The following is a 23,808-nucleotide window of genomic DNA, read 5'->3' on the forward strand; positions in this document are numbered from 1 at the left end:
CTTGTGTGAATGAGCCTAAGAACTAAGATGTTTCTTTTCCTAATGCCATCTGCCAGGGCCAGCCATGCACTCCAGACCTAGTGCCAGGCAGAGAAAAGAATCTGATCACAACGTGAAGGCATTTCCCTCCCGGTCCTGGACTCTGTTCCAGTAATGGCCACCCGTGAGTAACATCTGCTGGCACCTTTTAGCAGAGAGAGAGAATTCCCGGTGTCCCTCAGCCACAATCACAGCTTTGCCCTGAACCTGCAGTCATCTGAGCCACAGCACACAGCAAGGGGGCCAATGTCTGTCATTTAAAAGCTTAAATCCTGCTTGTGGAGGAATGTGCCTCTATTTCTGCCCTCCCCAGACGGCACATTCTGGCTGAGGAGCTCTCACAGCTGGCAGATGGGATGGAGCTTTCCTCTTTTCCCCTTGCCACCCCATACGGTAGCAGAGCTCTCTTGCTTCACAGCCCCTAAAGCACTGAACAGATGGAGTTTGGCAACTCAGAGGAAATGGAAAGGGATTTTACGCGGAGATCTGGGAGATGCATGATCTTCTGTTGATTCCTGGAAAGCTTGCAACAGAGTTTACAGTTCAGGCTACTTACTGTGGGTAAATAACATGCTTTACTCCACAGAAAACAGCTGTTTGTTAGGCCAGCATGGGCTCAGAAAACAAATGTAAACTTGCATCTGAGGAAAGGGGTAAGTGGAGGAAAAAGCCCCGAGGGCACTTCAGGAGGATATGTGGCAGTAATTCAGTCAGTAACAACGCGTTTCTGAAAACCAGTCTGAGCTACTACCGTTCCTGGAATGGCTTTCTCGGTCTTACCGCAACGTTGCATTACTCTGCTTTACTTTGTAATAAAATGCATCCTCAAAAGTTCTTTTAAATAAACCGTGTTCCCCAAGTGCTTCGCCCTTCAACTTCTCCCACCTTCTGAACTTTGTGTGTCTATATTCAGGGGAAGAGGCTCGGTACCACGCTGACACGGCTTGAATTCGGTGTCGGTTTTTTAAAAAATCACCACGTGAACTCTTGGGAGAGGTGCAATGAAAGGCTCAGCAGGTTTTGACCAACTGAAAGGGGAAAGAAACCATTTCAGAGGAAACAACTTGTGAAGAGGCTGCAGGCGCTCCGCACAACCCAGCCCAACCGCCGAACGGGCATCGCGCGGCTCCGGCACCGCGGCTGAGCGGGGACAAACCACTTGAAGTAACTCGCACCGCCACACCGCCCGCAGTGAGGCGGCCCGACAAGCCGAACGGCAGCCCGACCCGCAGGCCGCCAGCAGCAGCGGTGGCGCCGGGCCGGGCCGAGCAGCTGACGCGCCGCTCACCGGGCGCTGGCGGGGCCCGTTACCGCTCCGAGGCGGTGGCCGGGCGCGGCCCCCGATAGGCCGCAGGGCCTGTCCCTCCGCCGTGACCCCGCCCCCGGCCGCCTTCGGGTCGGTGGCGTCACTTCCGTCGCCGCGCGCTCTGCTTCCGGGCGGCGCTGCGGCGGGCGGGGGCGAGGAGGCGCGGGGCCGCCGCTGCCATGTCCGCTGCGGGACGCGCTCCCGGGCCCGGCTCCGGAGCCGCCTCTCGGTAAGAGCCCGCTGAGGGGGGGCCCGGCCAGCGCTGCGCGCCCGGCGGCCGCAGCGGAGAGGGCGGCGCGTGGCCTCCCCCGCCCTGGGCGCGCTTCCCCCCGCGGACCCCCGGCGCCGCTCCCCCGCCTCGGGCCGGGCCGGGCCCCAGCTCGTCGGCCGCGGGGGCGCGGGCGGAGGCGGCGGGGACGACGCGTGTGTGAGGTCTGCGCCCCCGCCCCCTCCCTGAGCGTAGGCCCGTCGAGGGGCCGTCTGCGGTCAGGGCGGGAGCGGTTGGTGCGGGGTCAGACCCCAGGGCTCGCCGCCCCGGAGACCGCTGCCCCCGGAGCACGGCGGGGGCCCGGCCCGGCGGGGGGGTTCCCAGCCGTCCTGGTGCCTCAGCCGCCGCTGGTGGTGCTTGGAAGAGCTGGGAAACAGCCAAAAGGTGCAGAAAGACACTGACTGACTCCCGCAGCTCTGCCCAGGTAGCCAGGGGTGGCTCCTGCGAGGTAACGGGGAGAAAGAGCTCTCCCCGCGATGTGCCCGGGGCCCGGTGGGCCGTTCGCAGGGCCCCGTGCTCAGGGCAGCCCTGCTCAAGCTGCGTTGGCTTTGCAAGGAGACAGTTAAACATACCTGCCCTTCGTAGCCGTCGGATGGGTTCAGTCGCTCACACCGCAGCTTGTGCAGACGGGTCCAAGAGGCCGCGTTTGGGCTTGGCGGGGCCGCGATCAGTTGGGCTTCACAGGCTGCGTTGGATCCAGATCAGCTCTGCTGGATGTCCCTGGTTCTGGGAATGCTGCGCAGAGTTGCTGTAGCTTTGTGTGGAGCCAGCTCAAGCACAGCATGCCTTATTAGTTTGGTTTCTGCACTTCATGGTGGGGCTAAATTGTTTCCAGACTAGAGCTAGTCCTTGATGCAGCGTAGCTGTAGTGATTCAGATGGAGCATCGTACGAAAAAAGTCTTGCTGAACTTTGCTTTCAGTATGGAGCTAGCTCTACTTTGCTTCTGTGATGCACTTAATCTGTAGTGTAATAAGTTCCAACTGGTAATTAAGTCAACCATACTGATTAAGATAAGATATTTATGATTATCATTATCTGCCTCTATTGCTTGGTTTCCTTCAATTTTGTCTGCTGAGGATTGTCATAAATTCATGATACTGAATAAGATAGGTTTTATTGAGGATCATGGCAATTCACGTGCCTCATGTTACCGTTTTCAAAATAAGCTACTTTTTAAAATGCATGAAGATAGTGGCTTCCTCAACCTGCGAAACTGCTGACCTGTCAGACTGCACCCATCATATTTTAGGTTTTTTCTTATCGCCTCATGGTGCGATACTTTTGCAGTTCTGTAATCCAACTTTTGCCATGCAAACAATGATATGCAGGCGCTTTCTCACTGCTACGCGTCTAAAAGGTAGCTGAGGTTAAGGTCTCGCAGTTTGCAGCCATTAGAATTACTGCACAGTGTCTTTTTGCAGCTTTCACCTCCCTCTTGGCTCTTCCATGCAACCTCGGCAGCGGTTGTGGCACCTTGGAAACTCTGTATCGTAGGGTTGTGTGACAAATTGGATTGAAAAACTGTCACTTGCCCATCACAGATGTATGCAATAGCTGTAATAATTCCTGAGTAATTAGTGACTTTGGAAGGATTTATAGCTTCTCAAAACTTTATCCTTTAAATACCCAGATGTTAAATGAGTTTTGAATTGAATATGTCAGAGTATGCTTTATTAAATGGGTTTCCATGTTTTGTCTTAATGGGTTGGAGTAGCTCTACAGCAGATTAATGTATGATGTCCTAACTTTGTGTACCAAAGGGTAGTTATATATGACTAAACATAAAACTGGATAAAATATACTAAAATATTTTAGTTGAATGAAAAACCTAGCAAGTAGTGTGTTTCTGTGTGCAAGTCATGTTATGCATAAAGGTTCAAGGCTTAAAGCAAATGTCATTGTGGATGTGAGTAACTCCTCAGTACCTGTATTCTTAGCAGCAGTAGGATTTTTTTTGTTTTCCCTCCCTGTGAGTCTGTTTTGTTGTTTTTTTTTTTTTTTTTTCTGAAAGGTGCTCCTAGAACATGGATGTTTGCTAAAACTTGTACTGAGTCTGCAAAGCCCTGTGATCGAAAAAGAAGCTGTCAGGATGGAGAGGTACAGGACACTTTTGAGGCCTTAAGTGGAATCAAGTTGGGATTTAACAACTGGTATTTTATGTACGATCTTGCACTGAGCAGTGTCTACATACAGCCCACCTCCAGACAGCATCGTCTCTTGCAGTGGCTCCTGAGTGTTTTTGTCACCTAAACCATGACGAGTGGCACACACTGGTTAGACATAAGTTGAGGAAGGTCTTTTTCAGCTTTTGTCTTATCCTTAATTCATTCTCTTTCTTTCATCCTAAGTTGTCTGGAAGTTTTTCCTTTAATTGGTTGAAGGCAGCAAAAGCAGCATCTCTTCAGCAGTGTTCTCTTTGTGGCCCCTCTCTAGCCAGGATTCAAGGATAGTTCATGCAGATGCTATGACCGGAGGCACTCTAGTACCTGAGGGAGTAACTTCAAATCCTTTCTTCCTTCTTGCGGCTGCCTCCGGTGAAGGTGGTGCTGCAAGGGTTCAGATCTCCTCCTAATGCGTTACCTAAACCTGACGTTGAGGGGAGCGCTGTGGGCAGAAGACACAGCGTGTCCTAGGAGGCTCTTCAGCCTATGGTGTCGTTTTGATCCACACCACACCAGTCACTGCTGTCTTGTCTTTTCCAAGTTGTCACCGATCAGTTCCATAACTGGGCAATATAACTTAGCTTTGTATTTAGAAAAATAATTTAGTATTATGATGAAGGTGATTGGGAACTTTTACCATCTCTTAAATAAACTTTGGGGGTTAAAGGTATGGCTAGTCTAATTTCAGAGGTGATTGAACAGTTCTTCAGTTCCGCGGAAGATGGGTCTCCTGAGTTGAGACCAGGCTACAGAGCTATTCTCACATCCTAAGAGCTTCCTTCTGAGTCTTGAAATTTGCATTGTTTGTGTTTGAATACTGACAGTGCTGTTTCTCTGAGAGTCACCAACTGGAACATAACATAAAGTGTATGGCAACTTTAAACCTTGGGTGATGGTTCATATTTCTATAAATATTGTACTGTTTCATGTAATTCCATTTTGAAGATTTTACAAACCAGTCTCGTACTTATGTCTTTTCTGTGACAATGTTTTCGCCCTATTCTTTTGAGAGAGCTTAAGAAATTCTCCCTTAAATATGATTGATTTAAGATGATCAGGGTAGAAAAATGCATATTCAGGACCTAGGTAATTTGAAAAAGTAGGTGATTAATTATTCTTCGGAGCAGAAAAGAAGGGGGCAGCTGTTTGCAAAACCACATTTTGATTGATCACTGGTTTCCTATCAAAATTTCCCATGCTGCTTTTTTGGTAAAGGCATAGTTGTTCTCATATACCTATTGGGGAAAATACTGTCACAGAAAACAACCCTGTTGGTGGATGGCTTTGAGTTTAACATAGAAATGCGGTCCCATTTGCAATACATCTGATGTTTTGTTCAATACCTTTATAATAGCTCTTGAAATTTCAGAAGTGACTGCCTTGATTATTCTGTGTACTTTAAATCCCCATTTCCTGTCCATCCAGCACTTTTGGGGTATAGGGAAGGGAGCTGGCCTTTCTAAAAGACAAAGGGACTTAAAGATAACAGGGACTACTAATTTTTTTGTCTTCCTTAGCTTGGCTGGTACTCTGGAGAACTATAAAGGCACACAAGGTTTATTTCTTCTTTTGCTACTGTATCTTTTTTTTTTCTATCCAGTAGTTAGCTCTCATGCCAAGCCTGCTGCTGCTTTGACCTTTCTGGATACAAGGAAAAATTAATTCTTCTGGCTTTAAAAAAAAAAAAAAAAAGTTACAAAATACTCAATCTTGCCTGACCTGAAGAAAGCCAAAAAGTCCCCATGAGTCAATCATACCACTGCTCTCAGCATTTTCAAAGAAGATAGCAAAAGCAGTTTGACAATTCTCTGAACTACTAATCTGTGTCGTGGCTTTCCACCTAAAGAATTTAACTTTATGCTGAAGAAAAAACAGCACCAAGTTGTTGAGTAAGTTTCTCTGATCTCTTAGTGAAATTACCTTTTTTCGTGGATGTTGGTATTAAAAACATATATAATTGGTCTTCACTGAAAGTTTTAGTTCTCACTGAACTAGTACCAGAATCCAGTATATGTCATGCATCTTCTTTTTCCAGTGAAGGAAGTAAAAAGTGGACTAGTTCAAGAGAGGTTTTGGCAGACTCCAGCATTAGCTGCAATAGGCATAAGTCAAAGATGACAGCCCTTTAGGGAATTTCTTGATGTTGATGGATTTTGGAGCTAAAAGGCAGCAGAAAATACTGTGGCCTGTTCTATCTCAAAGGTTACCTGTTACGCATGGTAAGCAAGAAGATACTAATTCCTTGGGCTCCTTTTTAGCCTGGAGGCATGTGTCATCCTGCCGGAAAGTGGGTCCTCGCCCAGGGCCTGTGGCTTCCCTATCACGGACTTGACAGTGCTACCAGGGCTCCGAGAGCTCCGAAAATGAGTTGTGCCTGCATTCCTTGCCTGTCCCAGTTGTCAAATAAAACTGACTGTAACTTTATAGACTGTAGGGTTAAACAGTCTTTGATTACAGCTGCAGTAGTTTGCATGTGATTCACTTTGTAACTGGTGTCAGCTAAAATTAAAATGCACAATATTATCACTTGCCACAGCTCAACTAATTACAAATATCTTAGTAAAACAATGAGATGGTCGTTCATCTGTGACGTGGTTCGGCTGCAGACGCAGCTGAGCACCACGCGCCGCACGCTCACCCCTGCCCTGGCGGGATGGGGAGCAGAATGGAAACACAAAGGTAAAGCCTCGTGGGTTGGGATAAGGACAGTTTACTGGGATGGCAAGGGAGAGGGAAACAACAACAACAGTACCGATAACGGATATTCACAGTGGGTGATAACAGAAAGCAGTTTACCGATCCGATGACTGACCCACCCGATGACTGACCCACCGGAGCTCAGCCAGTCCCGGAGCCACCCGGAACCTGCCCCTCCCCGACTGTCAGAAGGTACCGAATAGCCCCTGGCCAGCCTGACTCACCTGTCCTGGCTCCTTGGGAAAATTAACTCTATCCTAGCCAAAACCAGGACAATCTGTCTGCATTCATTTGTGTTCTAGATTTTCTGCAATCATCAGAAACTTCAGGATACACAGCACTATTTTTGCTAGGATTTATTTATTGTTAGGGATTAATTCTCAGTGACAAGGTCTCAAGAACATGTATTTATAGCAATGAAGATATCTTCATGATTTTGTTTCCTCCGGGAAACAAGCAATGCCTGCACATACCAGAAGGTTAGAGGACCTGGTTTACATGATGCCTGATGCAGTGTAATTAATTCTCTTTTTTTTGGTTTGGTTTTTTTTTAAGTATTGACCAGAGAAAACCACACACACGCACTGTGGAAAGGTGCAGACGGAAAGTTTGAGTCTCTTCTTGTGACCACAGTTGTGTGAACCCTGAAGTCTCATGCTTTCTTTTTCTCACCACCTTTCCCCCCTCCTCCTTCAATGCTGTAACTCAGGAAATGCAGTAAGTTTAAAAAGCCAAACAAACACTACCACCCCCCACCCTTCCCCACCCCCCCCACCCCCCCCAAAAAAAAACCCCAGCCACAACCCCCTGATGACCTTGATGACTCTCCATTAACCCCTTTTGACTGTTTTCTTGCTCTTTGTAATATGTGTAGTTGCAATATGAAATAGCCTGAGACCCCTGTGGTTCAAGAACAATCTCAAACAAGGCTTCTTAGGTTATTAAAATGTCAGACTTTTCCTGCTGTGTTTCCTTTGTCCATATCTTTGGTATCCTGTGTCCTACTCCTTCAGGGCCTTCTGATGATTTTTCTGTGTACATAGCAGAAGTTGAACGTGCATTTGGCGACCCTGTGGTGTTGCTGCTTGTGAATGAACCCAGAGGCTCGCTAATTGCAATAGTGAGTAGTAATTCCTGTTAGGTTACTGAATGCACTGCTTTTCTGCGTTTAGAAGAAGACTTGGAAGAATGCAGGGAGCAAAAGCTATCTTTCTCTGTAGTAAAGTTTCAGGTAGGACAGGTCCAAAGACTGAAAGCTTATGTCACCACAATTTTGTTGTCTAGAAGTATATTTTTGTTTTCTGGAGAAGAGAGTTGTTGATTGGACTGAGTCATTGTTTTTAGAAGTTAGTATATTTGAGTACTCTTGAACCGAAAATATTTTGTATGGGCTAAATAAAAAAAGTTACGTAATGACTAGACTGGCAGTTAGATAATTAAAATAAATAATAGCATGAAAGAGAAAAAAGGAAATGGCAATAGATGGAAGGACAACAGGGAAAAGAAAGTAAGTATGAATCTGTTTTTTTACTGTGAAAGTTTTCTTGTCCTGGCTGCAATATCTTTTGAGGATTGTGTAGAAACTTTGTACTATTTTTGTGCATTTGAATGTAGCTTTTTTACTGATTGCCCTACTCTGGAGCGTAGGTAAGCTAGAAGCACTCATAGCAAATAAAATAACAGCCCCTTCTCTTTTATAAAAAGTAATGCATGACATACTCAAGATCAACTCAAAGATTCTTAGATTGCATGTGAGTTGGTCACTGGTAGCAGACATTAATTGCAATTCATACTGAAGAGGACTTGAACTAACAGGAAAGAAAAAGAGAATTGGGAGAGATGGGACCTTTAAGGTAGATTTAGAAACAAAGTCATCAGACATTTCTTGGCAGAATTGTACCTAGCAGATGAGATGATGCTTCTGTCATCTTCTACCATGGAAGGAGGCTTTCACTGGGATGTGGTAGTGGCAGGGTAGCAGCTGGACGGAAATGGTGGGGTAGGTTATATAGTGGGAGATGGGCACTGTGCAGGAAGTTTTGTAAAGGATAACACCATCACAAATATAGGAAAAGAGAAGCACTATTGGGTCTGTATGGGTGGAAATCCCAGACCTTAAATGTACTACTAGGATTATACTGGCTACCCCTGGATCAGGGCAGTGATGGTGATCAGGAGCTATTGAGATCAGAGAAGCTGCAAATTTGGGAGACTTATAATGGGAGATTTCAACAGAGACCAGTTCTGTGCCTCGTCAGGAGGCGAGGTAGAGAGAATGTTCTTCTAACTCAATAAATGGCTGCTTCCTACAGCAACCAAGTTTAAACTGACAAGAGAAGCTGCTTTTCGGAGTGTTGTGGTACATAGGACCTATTTTAAGCTAGTAGTGGGATTGCATAGAGCAATCACAGTACAATTAGATACAACTGAGTAGAAGGGGACAACAGACAAAATAAATCCAGCACAGGGATATTCAATTTCAAGACATTAAAATACCTAAAAATGAATCAAGTAGTTTAAAAATCCCCCAAAACATAAAAAGATCTGCCCCAAAAGTGAGCAGCCTACAGGGTGCTCAAAGTCTGTTTAAAAAATACCATGACAGAAGCCAGGATATACCATTTGAAAGTGAATAAATTGGTACTTCACCAAAAAAATCCCTGTGTGGCTCAGTGGGAAAGCTAAAAAGCCATCATGGGGAAAAGATGAGCATTTAAAAAATGGAAAGCATGGTGGGTGAGAACAGGAAAATCTGTAGCGTGGTGGGTGAAATCTAAAAGGAGAATTAAAAAGAGGGAAAAGGAAGTTGAAGAGCACCTTGCACAGGAGGCTCAAACCAGTAGTAACACATTCTCTAAATCCATCAAGAGCAGGAATCCAGGTAGTGATTGTGTGGGACTGTGGTGGAATGGGCACCTGGGGATGGTAAGGTGTAACAGAGAAGAAACTCAGTGAATTCCTTGTTGTCACTGTTAGTGCTAAAGATGGGCTCTAGAGGACATTCTGGGAACACCATACGGGTGACTGACTGCCAGCAGCAATAAGATAATACAGTCATAAAGGACAAAATCACTGCTTACTGGAAAATACAGTCCATTGGAAAAGAGTCAGCATGGCTTCTGTAAAGGGAAATTCCACCTTATTAATGTACTGGGGCTCTGCAAGTGCATGAGTAGAGGGAAGCAATAGGTATAATCAGATTTTCAGAAAACATTTGACAGAGTTGTATTAAAGAAGCTAACTTTCCCCAGGCTTGGAGGAGAGGTTCTCTATCAATGGGAAGCTAGTGAAAGCACTGAGTTGGACTGCAGGGGACCTCAGGAGGTTGTCTCCTTCAGTCTCCTGCTCACAGGAGGTAGGTCATTCAGGGTCTTGTCCATTGCAGTTTTGAAAATGTGCAAGGGTGGACATTTCACCACCCCTGTGGGTCACTCTTCCAGTGCAGACCGCTCACATGGTGAATAAATTTTTCCTCACGTTGAACTGGAATTTTCCTTGTTGCAATTTATGACCATTATCTCTTTCTCTAGGCATTTGAGATGAGTCTGGCTGTGTCTTTTCTATGATATCTTTTTAGCCTAGCTTGAGACAAGCCTTCATTGCTGCCAGGACTCACAGCTGACTCATGTTGAACTTCTTGTCCACCAGGATCTCCAGTTTCTTTCCTGCAGAACTGTGACCTCTGAGTTTATTCCCAGCCCGTCCTGTTACATGGGGTTGCTCCATCCCTAGGGCAGCACATAGCACTTGCCCTTGTTGAACTTAACGAGGTTCCTGCCAGCCCATTCTTCCAGCACGTCACAGTCCATCTGAATTGCAAGTTCTGCTTTTCAGGCTTTTGGACTTCACCCTCTCAGATTGGTCTTATCCACAGATTTTTTTTTTTTTGAAGGAGTATTCTGTACTGTTGCACTTGTCATGATGAAGATGTTAGTATTGTGTCCACTACCAGCTCTTGTAGGTGGCTTTTTCTTACCAGCTACTTTGTTAGATTGTAGAGCTGTAATCAGTCCTTTGAACCCAGCAGTGCAGACAATTTTTCATCCACTGTGTAGTCCGTCCATAGTTAATACCTACCGAGTGTGGCTGCAAGGATGCTGAAGGACTCTGCATTACTAAAAGGAGAAACAGAATATTTATAGCCCACTTGTTCCACAGAGCAAATCATTGCATCAGAAAGGGCAGTCACCTTGGACAGGCACCATTTGCCTTTGGCAGATCCGTGCTTCTTGACTTTCACGTGTGTGCGAATGGTCTCTCTGTGGATTTGCTCCACAGTCCCCTGAGACACGGAGGCAAGTCTGACTGGCCTGTATCTTCCTTATTGCCTGTCTTGAAGGTGACATTTGCCCTTCTGCAGTCATCAGTCATCTCCCGGATTGATAGGACCTTTCAAAATGATAGAAAGCAGCTCCTTCTCCATCCTATTTGGTCTTACAGAATTGTGTATGTCCAGTTTTCTTCAGGTGATCTCTAACTTCATCCTTCTGTACCATTGTTAGTGTCTGGGAGCAGCAGGGACAGCTTATCCCTAAGGGAAGGGACGCTAAGTGTGGTAGCAAGACAAGCAGTAGCAGTGGCTCACCAGCAAGGGTAGAGTCCCTCAGGACCCACGGGGTGAGCAGGGCAAGCTTGGTGGTGGCGGGTAGCTGGGTTAAGGCAAGAGCTGGGTTGGCAGATGGATCCATGGTGAGGCAGCTTTGAGGTCAAGCTGGGAAGTCAAGTCTGTAGCGCAGGCAGGTGCCAAAGGTGAGAGCTGCAGCTTAAAGCAGCTCCCAAGGCAGGGAGTGGAGACCTTCGCTGGAGCCTCCAGTGGAGCTTTCTGGAAAAGGTCACCAGCTGGCTGTCTTGTCCCTAAGCCCAGGCAACCAACCTCCCAGGAGAGACATATTTGCTGGGGGCTCTGACACTTTCTTCCTCCAGGCTCTGCCATGAGGCACAAAGACCTGGAAGGCCTGAGAGCAGGCCTTGTTGGTAAAGCCTGAAGCAGGGAAGATACTGAATACTTCAGCCTTTCCTGTGTCCTTGGTCAGTTGATCGCCTGCCCTGCTCAGCATCCAACTGATGGTTTTCTTGGTCTTTTGCTGCCAGTGTGCTCACAAGGAGCCCTAGAAGCTCTTCTTCCCTTTGCATCCCCTGCCAGATTTGAGCCAGCCAAGCTTCTGATCTCTGCATGAGTTCTGGTGAAGTCCTTACGTGTCTGATCTTTGCTTGACCTCCTTTTTGAGCTTAGTGAGCAGTTCACTGTCCAGCCAAACTGTCTTCCTGCTTCTGCTCATTGCCTGCATGTGGGGATTGACTATTCTGTTGTGCTTGGGGAAGCTGTCCTCGAGGATCAGCCATCTCTCCTGGGCTGCATTGCTCCTTCAGGCTCTTCCGTAGTACCGTACCTATACGATCAGTCTCTTGAACAAACTGTAATCTTGCTATTTATTTTGTTACTTGTCCTCATCACTTCTCCTGGGATCTTGAACTCTTACCATGTCACAGCACCACATAAAAAAATTATCTTTGATGCATTGAGAAACCTGACTTTTGTGTGCCCCACCACGTAGCTCTCAGCAGATATTGGGGTGGTTGAAGTGCCTCTTGCAAACCATGGTCTGCGATCACTGGGTTTCTTTGGCTGTGTAAAGATGGCTTCATTCACTTCTCGACAGAGGATCCGCAGTGGACATCCACAACAATATTCCACATTTTTGGCTACCCTTCTCATTCTGATTGTACAAGAGGCCTGTCCATGATCCCATAGCAGACGGGTTTGTCTGAGCATTTTTGTCACGCTGTCTTATGTGTGCTGTCCCCTCCTTGGGATCTTCCCTGACAAACGTAGTTAAAAGCCCTCTAACTCGATTAGTGAGCCCAGGGAGCAGAGGACAGGGCTTGGTGGTCACTTCAAAGGCTGGAGAAGAGACAGCACTGTAGTACACTTAATGTTGGTGCTTTGACTGATTTTGTCCAGCATTTTCACCAGTGATCTGGAGAAATGAATGGCCAGTGAAATCTCCAAGTTTACTGATGTTGCTGAATTTTTGAGTCATAAAAGGCCACCCCAAAGGCAGAAGGATATTGCCAAGGATCAAAAAGGAGGCAGAAGAGCTTCGGTGTAGATCGATTTATGAGAACTTAATTAACATAAATATGATTTAGATATTGCTTTCCCTAAATTAAGGGTAATTCATCTGGGGAAAAGCAATCTAAACTCTGTACATAAGGCTGAACTCAGAACAGGCAGTTATGACTCCAGGAGGAGAACCTGAGGACAGTGATGGTTCATTGAAATGATTACTCAGTGTAAATGGCAGCCAAACAAAAAGCCAACAGTGTTGGCTGTCATTAGGAGGGGCATCGAAAACAGCAGATAGATCTTTTTACCGCTCGTAGTAAAGCTGTGGTTGCAGCCACATCTCGTATATTATGTACAGCTCTGGTTGCTACATCTCAAGGGGGAGCAGAACAGTGATCATAGGGGATGGGGCAGGTGCCTTCCACAGAGAAGCTGAAGGCTGGGACTCTGATTTGGAGAGAGAATGTAATCAGGGTGTACAAAATCCTGAGGGCAGGGGATGTGCTGAAAGAGGAGCTGCTCGCCCAATCCTGCCATACGAGGACTGAAGGCACTCGAAGGTAGTTGCTGTAAAGCAGCCGAGAAGTTCTTTACGTGGCAGGTCGTGAGCTGCTCCAGGCGGCTGTGGGAGCTGCTGACCGCAGCCGGTTCAGAGGGGGACCAGACAAATTTGTGGGTAACAGGTCCATGCGTGGATGCTGGAGGATGTGGCAGGGATGTCCCCTCTGCGGTCCCACGCTTGTGGCTGCTGGAGGCGTGCAGGGGGTGGTGGAGAGTGGCCAGGCTCACGCACTCCCCGCCCAGAGCTTCTGCTCTTGGAGGTGGGCTGGGCTGGGCTAGATGGACCATTTGTCTGACCCAGTGGGGTGTTTCTGTGCTCCCACCTGCCTCTGCCCGCAGGACTGATGCTGTATGAAGCAAATGGTATAACAAATCCACCTAATTAAAAGCAGTGGCTCTTACTGAGTGGCTAAGTGTTGAACACCATCACTTAAACTGTTTCCTTCCTCAGTAAAAAATCTCAAATATCCAGTACTTTATTGTTTCTTTAAATTTTTTTGAGCAGGTTACTCTAGCAACTGTTGTTGCTAAGACACAAATAGCTACAGATGTTCTCAGAACTGATTGCGCCGTGATAAATACCATGGCTGCCTCTAATGCAAAATAATAAATAAGTAAATTTACTGTAGTCACAACTGTTTTAATAAAATTGTGGTGAAAGTTGAGTACTGAAACAGGTTGTCCAATAGAACTACAGATTATACATTAAATTCCTGGTAGCCTCTGGTGGTAGCTATATGACTTTTTGATATGTATTAGTGAAATCGTTTATTGAAAATAAAGTTTAGAGCTGCATAATGTAAATAATTCCTTTTTTGTGGTTAATATGATGCAGATTTGCTGTCTGACTGATGGGGGATTAAAAATTTTGGTCTTTTGTTCAGGCGATTTCCTAATCTATTTGACTGTGTCTGAAGTGGCTTCTAGAAATTAAAGACAGTGTGCTCTGCTGTATTAAAGTCTGTTTTAAAAAGCTTTTAAGACAAACAGCATTTTTTTTTCCTTCAGAGCTGCAGCTCTAGAGATTTGCCACCCATTTATCAGTTATCTAAAACACAAAAATGTATGTGAGCCACAAGATACCAGGTATCTTATCATTTGCAGTCTTTGGAAAAAATCCATTAAGTCTCAATGCAAGTTGAGTGAATCCTCATTAACAGAGGTTGTAATTGACTTTGCTGCTTTTCTTACATTTTCATAAATTCCTGTGCTTTGTTTTGTAACTAAAAGATTAATAGCAGTTGCGTGCTCTTGTGCCGTGTGAGCTATGTACGTTAGATCTATCTAGAAGAAATTGCTGACTTGTTTCTGTGGGAGTTGTTTGTCTTGAGGATGAAGTTGTTGTTTCCAAATTTTCCTTTTCAGTTCTTTTCCCCATTAGAAATTTCCCTGCTATGTTCCAAAATCAAATTTAACAAAATTGCATAATAACTGGGAAACCAAGCTGCGTGTGTGTCATTGTTGAAGTGAACTGCAGACAGCTTTCATGTTGATAGCCCTGCAACGATTTAAAAATAACGTGAAAATTCCTATTAATGAAATAGGCATTGCTTAGGGTAAAACTGTGTTTGCATTGCCACATTTAATTTCAGAAATTTTCTCACTTTATAAATACTGTATAGGTGTTTGTTTTTTTTTTCATTTGAAGATTATGAAATTTTAATCAAACCATGGTTTTTCAGTCCTACAGGACTGTGTTTACTGGCTTGTCATGGCCACTTGTATCTTCAAAAATAGGGCATACAGTCTGCCTTCCCCGGAACTTTTACATTTTATTCTAAATCTTCCCCAGTTAATAAAGTAGGGAAGAGAGAGCACGGATAGACAGCAGTAAATAATCCAGTGGATCTCACGGCAAAGGTTTATTCTTTGGTATTCTTCACAGTATTTTGCAAATATCTGTGTGTGTTGTGTGTGCGTGTCTGGGTGTGTGGGTGGAGAGCGAGAAGAAATGAAGAATAGCAGAGTATAAATCTTTGCTGCGAGAGCTGCTGGATTTGTTAATGATAGGAAATCAGCAGGCTGGTGTGTAGCACAGCTTTCATTCATTAACTCTATTCCATTTTCATTTTTTAAAACGGCTGCTCTTTGCTGCTGAAAAAGGAAATTGGTAGAGAACCGTACTTAGAGAGGGGGTGGATTGAACAGAACAAAGCTTGAGATATGGTGCCTTGGAGATGGATTTTGGAGGGAATTTTTAAGAATTGTTTTGGAGAGCAAAACTGTTGTCTGAGGGGTTGTTGATAGTGTTAGAAAGTTGGATTTGGGAGTACCACAAGTGGAAGTCAGAAACCAGAGTTCCTTTTCCCTCTTACCTCATTTGTATTTTCAAACACTGGCGTAACTCACCTATTCTCATACGCTTGGCAGTCAAGGGTTGGCTGCCAGATACTGAATATGCGGGCTTAATATGATATTTATAAATTGACTTGTGAACGCCGTGGTAAAGGAGATCATGCATTGTGTTACTTGCAGGTCTACTTGTGAAAGCAAATTATTTGGGTTAAGTATTTCATTCCTTAGTGGAGGAGGAAAGCTGGATGGGCCCCTCCTCTGCTCACCCCTGCCTTTCTTTGCATGTCCCTGGAATTACGTTAGCGTATTAAATAACTGCGATTCCCTTTTCTTTCAAGTATCTTTAAAGTTTTTTGAGTTTGTATTCAGGCTCACCCTGAATAGAACATTTTACACACCCAGGCATCTATTTACTCACTCATTTTGTTTGCATCATTGTGATGGTAGAACTTTGTGCAGAATTTCCGTTATCTTGTTTTTGCCTGAAGGAAGGAAAAATGAAGCTTAGTACACAAAATTGTTCAATTCCTGACAGCTCCTTAAGGGGCCGTTTTATTGCACAGACCAAACCAGAAACCAGGCTGATGCTGTCATTTCCTGCGGTCTGTAATCAAGCCATTTAAAAACAAAATGGGAGATTCTTCAAAACTTCAGAGAACGCCTGTTTTTGCCAAATCCTTGGGAGAGATCCTGTTGGAGTGGGCAGTGGGCTGGGTTTGCTTCCTCAGTGTAGGCAGAACGCTAGTTTGGCTGTCTTGAATACCAAGTTGGAAATACTTCAGCAGCTTGGCTGATGAAGTATTATCACAGTTGGATATGGGAACGCTGAGATATGGAGAAGAACCAAATTGTAAAGAAACTTCCCTGTGGAACAAGGAGGTTATATCCATCCACCCGCTCGCGCCCTGAGGTGGAGGGGCACGGGTCGCTGCCCATCGGGAGATGGCTGAATGCGTATTTTGCCCGAATATTAAATCTTAAGTCATAAACCTTCAGAATAAAAAGCACTTGGTAGCTGAGCAGTACATAGTAATGTCAGTATGTGCCTCCTCTCTCTTAACTTTTTTTATTTATTTATTTGGGTGTTTGTAATTAAATTTAAAAAAAAGGGGGGGGGGGATCCACCACATCCCACTGGGCCAAGTTCTGCTCTTCTCCGAAAGAAGCGGTTTGTCACAGGGTGAGTGGCCGGAGTCAAAGCACATGGCAAGGGAAACCCCTGCTCTGGCTGGCACTGGCTTAGATTGCTGTGCCGCCCTCTGATCCCGTGTGCGCCTGGCGTGGCAGCGTGGGACAGGGTACCATGAAATGCTCCACGGGAAAACAGGGGAAGCTTAGACTGCTTAATTCATATATTCATTGCTGCTCATGGTAAGGTGCTGGCCCTTGAGTAAATACGGACTGGTGATAACTGCATAGGTTACCTTATTGTGCATACAAAACATTTTATTTTAACTTTCTGTTTAATAGATAAATTTTTGTTACATTAACTAAAGCTTTGTTCTTAGGAAAATAGTGGCTATCTTAAAGCAATATAAAACCATATTCAAACAACATTTTTTCTAATCAGTATAATTACTGCTTGTTGTTTTTATCACGGTATCCTTGACTTTCATTATTTGCAGCTTGAGAAGAACTGTTCCTCAGCCGAAATTTTATATTCAAAGCCAGGGCAGATGGGCTTGAAAAGAACAGAATGAAAGTAAATAGGAGTCTGTCTAGCCTGGTGCTAATAGGGGGTGGCTCTCAGAAATGATATCCATAGTATCTAGTTAGAGAGTCTGATCAAGCTAGACTTTGTGTTTTAGGATTTTTAAACCAGGATTTAGTGCAAGAAACTGTATGTGGCTTGCCAGGGCTTTTAATAGGGAATTATTGGCATCCCAATCTTGTGGAGGCCAGAAGGCAGGCAACTGATGGGTGCGATTCTGTAGTCCATTCCTTGATGCCTTCTACTTTGAAGTTTAGGTAACATCCTCCATACATTGAGCAAACAAAATATATTGATGTGCAAAACACCTATCCTTGATATTTTACATTGTTGGTATTCTGTGCAAGTTGGAATTAAACCAGGATGGCTATTCAAAACAAGTCTAGATTAAATAAAAAATGTTGTTTAATTCCAATATTATGAAGTAATTTTCATTAGGTAAATAATAAAAAACACCCCATAAAGGGAAAAAAGAATGGCATTTTGCTGGTTTTCAGAAGCATAACATTTGTCTCATTTTTCTGAACATTTCTCTCATCGCTGTCACTCGCTGGATGGCTTGTTGCACGCTCACTTACATTTTGCACTGTATTTCTTGTTCACGAGCCCAGTTGCCTACAGAAGTGTTCTCACCGTCCAAATCTGCTTTTCAGACCTCCCTGACATGCACACACAAAAGTAGACATATAGATGGAAAAAGTGACCAAACCCCCACTGACCCAAAGATATTAATCACCGGTTTCTTCTCTTCTGAGGCTGGCTGGTGTAAGTCACCTTTGGGGAGCGGTGGCAGTCGCAGGACCCGATCAGGACTGGTGGCAGTCGCTGTCCTCCTGCCCAGCTGCTGTGGCGCAACCCCTGTCATGGGTGCAGTGCAGCAATTTGGACTCTCTTTGGAACTGAAGATAGCAAAGATCTGCTTTGATATCTCTTCTGTTGCAGTCTCTTATCCTTTTAAAATGTTCCCTAATAGAAACTGTGTGATAAGCTTATCTGAGACACAATTGCCTTGAGTTTTATACAAGTTAAAAATCTAATTTTGAGATACCACAAAAAAAAAAAATCAGTGTTGTTTATCTTCAGTTTTTAAAAATCAACTTTGTTCATGGCGAGCTGCTTGCTGAGTAAGGTAATACACTGAGGTGGCTCACGCTGAGCAGGTGTGAGGCGCTGGGTTTGTTTTTTGGAAACCCAAGCCCTGGGCGGTGCATCAGTGTGTACCTCTGCTCCTGGGCGAGGAGGTGGCTGACGGCACCCGGGGGCGCTGGGGCTGGCGGGGGGGCAGGGTGTGCTGCCCTGGGCCGTGTGTAGGGCTGGAGCCAGCCGATGGGCAGCGGGGGGGATTCCCCATGTTGGAGGGTGCTGTTAGGGACATGAGCATGGCCGGAGCAGCTGTGCTCTGGATCCTCCTCCCCGGGGCTTCGGTGCTGACACTGTCAGCAGCTTCGCTCAGCCTCTCCCTGCAGGAGGAGAGAGGCAGGCATCTCCCCTCCCTGGCTCCGCGCTCCCAGAGGTAATGGCAGGGGGAGGCTCTGGCCTTGCTCGTGGTCCGAGGGCCTCCTGTGCCCGGCCAAAAGAAGTTGTGTGGCTGCTCCACAGGAGAGCTTGGTGATTGGGTGGGTGTCGCAGGTTGAAGGGCTGTGGAGGCGTATGTATATCACTGTGAATGATGTCCTCCGTTTTGCCAAAATGCAACATAAATAAGATGGTAAAATTATGGTTTCATTTACTATGGCTGTCGCTGAAAAGGGGCATCCTGCTGCCCGCTGCGTGCTCTGCCGGGTCCCCATCCTGTGGGCTTCCCCCAGCACGGGGCTGCCCAAGACCAGACCCGATCCCACTAAAAGCAGCTTAGCATAAAGGTTGTGTTTGGGCTCTTTTTTTTTTTTTTTTTTTTCCCCTTAGAAGGTCAGATCTCAGCTCCAGACTGCTGTTCAGCCACACAAGCGCTTGGTGGCCACAACAGAAGGGGTGTCGGGCGAGCAGGAGCGGGTTGCTGGAGTTGAGGAGAGGCAGGAGCTCTTCCTTCAGCAGCACCTTAACCTGTTTGTGCTGTAGGAGGCCTTTGCTTGAAAGATACCCCGTCCCTCCTGCTAGTCAGGTGTACTGGTTACGTACATCCCTTTCACCCAGAAACGCATGTTGCTGCTTCGGGTTGTTCTGCCTGTTTCTGCGTAACAATAGCTGTGAGCACGAGGTCTTTGTGAGATGTGTTCTGCCTGAGCTGCTATTTCTGGAGGAATGGGGTATTCTCTAGAAGAAAGTGCGAAGCCACCAGAGGCCAACTTTTCACTTGCCATCTAGGCAAGAGGTTACCGCTTATCTGCTTGGGTTCGTTCATTTGCTTCCAGGTGCTAGAAGATGCCCTGTTCATTTGGGAAGAGTTTTGTTCACAAGTTTAACACATTCTGACATGACTTGGAATCTTTTTGTCTTTCCAATTATTTAGATCCTTCTCAAAAACAAAATTAAAGAATTGCTCGCAGCTTTTACACAAAGCGTGGAATGGGAATTTACTGCTGGATGGCTCAAAGTATAATGTGAAATCTTTGTCCATACTGAAGAGTTTAGTTTGGGATTTTTCTAAGAAATTACACAATGAAACAGCATCAAATAACAAAAATGAAGGACAAGGGACCGGATGGGACCTGTTGGTATCAATTTCAAATATTCTTGCTGTTGGCCATTGTATTCTATGCTCCTGTTCATAATCTTTGCATGCCACAGTTTCTCTAAAGTCTTGATTTTTCTCTGTTATTCCTACAAAAAGTAAAAAGGAAAGAAGCTTTTAAATTTAAAACCAATTTAAACTGATGGACGAAAAGCTGGAATGGTGACAGTGGTACTTTTTATTGTATACTTTCTTGTGTGTGGTGTGAATAGGGTAATTTCAAAAGAACCTGAGTTATTGAAGAGACTTATTGTAAATTCAGTTGATTTGCAGTTAAGGCAATAACGGTAAGTAGCTTTGATTAGAGGCGGCAGCCTTGGAAAATATTCAAACCCTCAATGCAATTTTACCCTGGCATATGTGATACATCCTGGCATGTAAGACCTTTACCTGTCCTCAAACAGGGAAGAAGAAATCCTTTGTGTTTTCATGGTTAATATGAAATTATTCCAGGCTGCAAAGCATCCCCGTGCTCGGCACGTGGTGCTCTGCCGCAGGCTGGCTGCACGTGCTAGGAGTTTAAGTAGGTCTGGCAGGGCCAGGAGGGGAAATAGCAGTTGTTTTCAGGACACCGGAAAGTTGTTTCTGTTAACTTGTTTAGTCACTTTACATGGGGGTAAATATGAAGGTGCCTGAATGCTCCAAACAGGGTGGGAAAGCAGAAAGGCATAGAGAATGGAGAGCTGAGTAAATGGCCTTTTGCATTTCCACTGAGATCTACAGCAAAACTTTCATGGCTGCGGAGGCAGGAATAGGTTGTACCTCAGCACAGAAAGTCGCTGTATTTAATTTCTTTAATTTCTGCTCTGTGTGCAATGTGCACATGTGCGTACAGAAGAGACAGCTCTGCTGGGATGGAGAGGAGGCACCTACTTGGTTTTGGTGCAGTTGAGATGGAGCTGTCTGATGAGGCTAGGGCATGTTTTTAATAAACAGCTTGGAGCTGAGAGGGTGACAGAAGAGCAATTGAACACATAGGTCAGACTGAACATTGGTCAGGCAGAGGGGGAAGCCGTGGAGGACGTGTGCCGTTTGCCCAGCAAATTGCAAAAATTAATCAGGTTGTGAAAGTAATCCACAAAATTTCCTTTTCATGGTTTTAAAACCCTGGGGGATAGCAGCTCTTTGGTATAGTATAGAAGATCTCTATGCTAAATGCTACTGGGTTACTTAGCTTCCAAAATAAAAATTATTTTATAAATTTTCATCAAACTTCTCTTTTTTAAGAGTGCAATTGAAATAATAAACTTGCTTTGTGAATTTGGCAATAAACAGTACTGCGTGTAAATACATTTAGGTGTACAGTCTTGCCCTGATTTTTTTCTGTTATATAAATGTTCTAAATTAAAACAGGTTAGATTGAATCATGCTGTTTACTGACCTAGTAGACCAGACTTGATCATTTAAAGTGTCTTTAAAATCATAGTGCACATGTCTGATTGATACATTAGCTTCTGTAGTCAGTATGGTACAAGTAAATGATGTAGAAATGTGCCACGTGCGTAAAAAAGTCTATTTGTATCTTGAAGCTTAAAGCTAAATCCCTTGTTTATGAAATCTTTCCATATATGAATTTCATCTTTTACTTGGGAGATGGCAACACGAGTTTAGAAAGCTTGTGGGTGGAATATATAACAATTAACGTTCTCTGATAGCCTAAATGATAAGCCCCCCCAAAAGTACATAAAGCTATGAACACCTTTTTTTGACAGGCTTTGAAGACTGCCGAGGAACACACGATTTGAATCATTTAAGCACTAGAATAGTAATACCCATGGAAGAGCCACAAGACTTACCCGAACAACCAGTAAGTACATTTTAAAAGGCTAAAAATGAACACATAAAACAAATCGGGGATCTCAGAAATTGGGTATAAAGTTATTTTAGTGAATAATGGAAAATAAGACTTAGTGTGTTTATCTAGAGGTGAAAAATCATTTTGCTGTTAGTAAAAGGTATTGTACATTTAGCTTACTATAATCGTACAGGCAAGAGTTAAAAAAGGAATAGTTATGTATCTTAAACTCGATAATGTTTATATGCAAAATTGTGCCTAATAATTACTTGTGATGCTCAGAAACCCAGACCATTTCAAGTCTCTTCTGGAGAAATTAAAAGTCACTATTTTAATGACAGATTCAGCATGCTGATTATTACAGTGTGTATAGTCTTTAATTCTTCTTGTGCTTAGTATCTTGAAAAGGTCCCATCATCTACCATCTCCACAGGTGGAAAGCATTTTTAAAAATTCTTAATTTAACAGTATGTTCGAATAGGGAAACATGTCTTAAGTTAAAAATTGCTGTCTGGACATCTTAAATATTTGCCATTCTGTCTGTATTATCAGTAACTGATAATATCACGTCACAAAAGTTTTGGGTAGACCGACTGTTAATACAGTATGATATGAATTTAAATTTGCATATCTAAAACATAATAGGGAATTAAGGAAAAAAGTTTGTATGGATGTTATATTCCCAAATTAGACCTGATGCAAACTCAACAAAAAAATTGCCAAGTTACCTTGACAGTGAAGCTTATTTTAATTTTGGAGACCTTTTCAAATGCACACAAAAATAGAGTGATATGCTGGGGGCAATTTGGTAATGTTCTCATTGAAAAGATTTTGATGTTTTTTTTAATGTGAGAATTTTATGTTCGTAAGTTCACTAGTTAGAAAATCCATTGTAATGTCATTTGTGCAATTCTCTGACTTAGGAACAAAGTTGAATGAAATGGAAATGCAAATTTACAGTTGTTTAAAATAGGGCTTGACACGACTTGCAAATTACGTGTACATAATAGGCACAAAAAGTGAAACTAAGCAGCAAAAGCATGTAATTTGAACTCCAGATATTTGTAGGATTTAAAAATGAATTAAATGTGTGTATTAAAAAAGGAAATATCTGTAATTACATCCTAATATAATGCATACTGTCTTTATAAAATTTTATTCTTAAGGGCATGAGAGACAGGGCACAGCTAATTTTTGGTACATGAAAGCATCCTCTGTAAGCAGATTCTGCTGTAATTTTCAGCTGAAGATTTTGTTGGTAATTTCTTTATCTCACACTGATCAGCCATTCTGAGACAGAATGAGACTTAATGATCACAGCTAGTAGGGGAGGTGGTATTTTGAGTATAGTAGCACATTCTGGCAGGAGGAAATGAAAAGAACAATCCTTCTTTTTTTTTTTTTTTTTTTTTTTTTTTGGTAGTGGGACCATTCCTGAAACAAGTGAATTTTCCTAATAAAAAAAAAACAAACCTGAAGTCAGCTTTGCAAAATCCTGCCTGCCTGGTAGCCCAACATTGATACTGTACAAACTTGTTTTCTTTCCCAAATGATTGTGCTTTTCTTAATCATGGGAACAAGATTAGTATGTTACTTCAAAAAAAAAAAAAAGTTTATGGCAAACTATTGATAACTGAATCCAAAAAGGAGCCTGTAGAGAAGTCATCAAACTTTGATTTCAGTGTATTTTACTTGAAAAATAATAATAATGATAAGAAATCGGGTCATTTTCTTGTGTTGGTGTGGACCGATGATAATAATTGGTCCAAATATGTCTTTTCTAATTGACTGGTAGACTTCTCACCCCACATACTGCTGCCTGGCACGTTAAACAGGCATGTCTTTTGTCCCTGTTTTTTGAATGTTTCTTCCCTTTTCAGGTCCGAATTAGAGTGGAAAATTTTCTGTGCACACTGCAGTGCTAGAAAACTGAAACAAACATGGGAAATAAGAGAGCAAAGGGAAGCTTGGGGCAAAATGACTTAAAGTGACCCCCTGACCTTCTCATGACAAAACAAAATTATTCATTTATAATAAATTATTAATCTGGATTTGTTTTTAGAAGTAGTCCTGTATAGTAATCTCTCACTTGTTGAATTCATTGTGGATGTGTGTAGCTGATTTTTATAATACTTTATTTAATCCTTAATGCTAGAAAAATGACAAAAATCTCCTTTTGATAAGGGATGGTGAACTTGTGTTGCACTCATTGCAGACATCCACGGGGTTGCTCT

At 43.9% G+C, this 23,808-nt stretch overlaps 1 protein-coding gene across 7 annotated transcripts in view; it reads left to right on the forward strand.

The window, feature by feature from the left end:
- Positions 1-1,425: 1,425 nt before the first annotated feature.
- The window catches only part of EYA3 (EYA transcriptional coactivator and phosphatase 3), a 57,871-nt gene continuing 35,488 nt past the window's right edge, over positions 1,426-23,808 (forward strand). The window contains exons 1-3 of one of the 7 annotated variants that reach the window (XM_075774122.1): positions 1,448-1,574; positions 3,627-3,712; positions 21,492-21,586. In XM_075774122.1, coding sequence (XP_075630237.1) covers positions 21,554-21,586 — 33 coding nt within the window. In that variant the 5' untranslated portion in view covers positions 1,448-1,574; positions 3,627-3,712; positions 21,492-21,553. Of the gene's footprint in view, positions 1,575-3,626; positions 3,713-19,583; positions 19,759-21,491; positions 21,587-23,808 lie in introns of those variants that run through there. The other 6 variants (XM_075774119.1, XM_075774124.1, XM_075774121.1 and 3 more) reach the window with 6 other exon arrangements.

Source organism: Balearica regulorum, chromosome 22, assembly GCF_011004875.1.
Source record: "Balearica regulorum gibbericeps isolate bBalReg1 chromosome 22, bBalReg1.pri, whole genome shotgun sequence".
NCBI lineage: Eukaryota > Metazoa > Chordata > Aves > Gruiformes > Gruidae > Balearica > Balearica regulorum.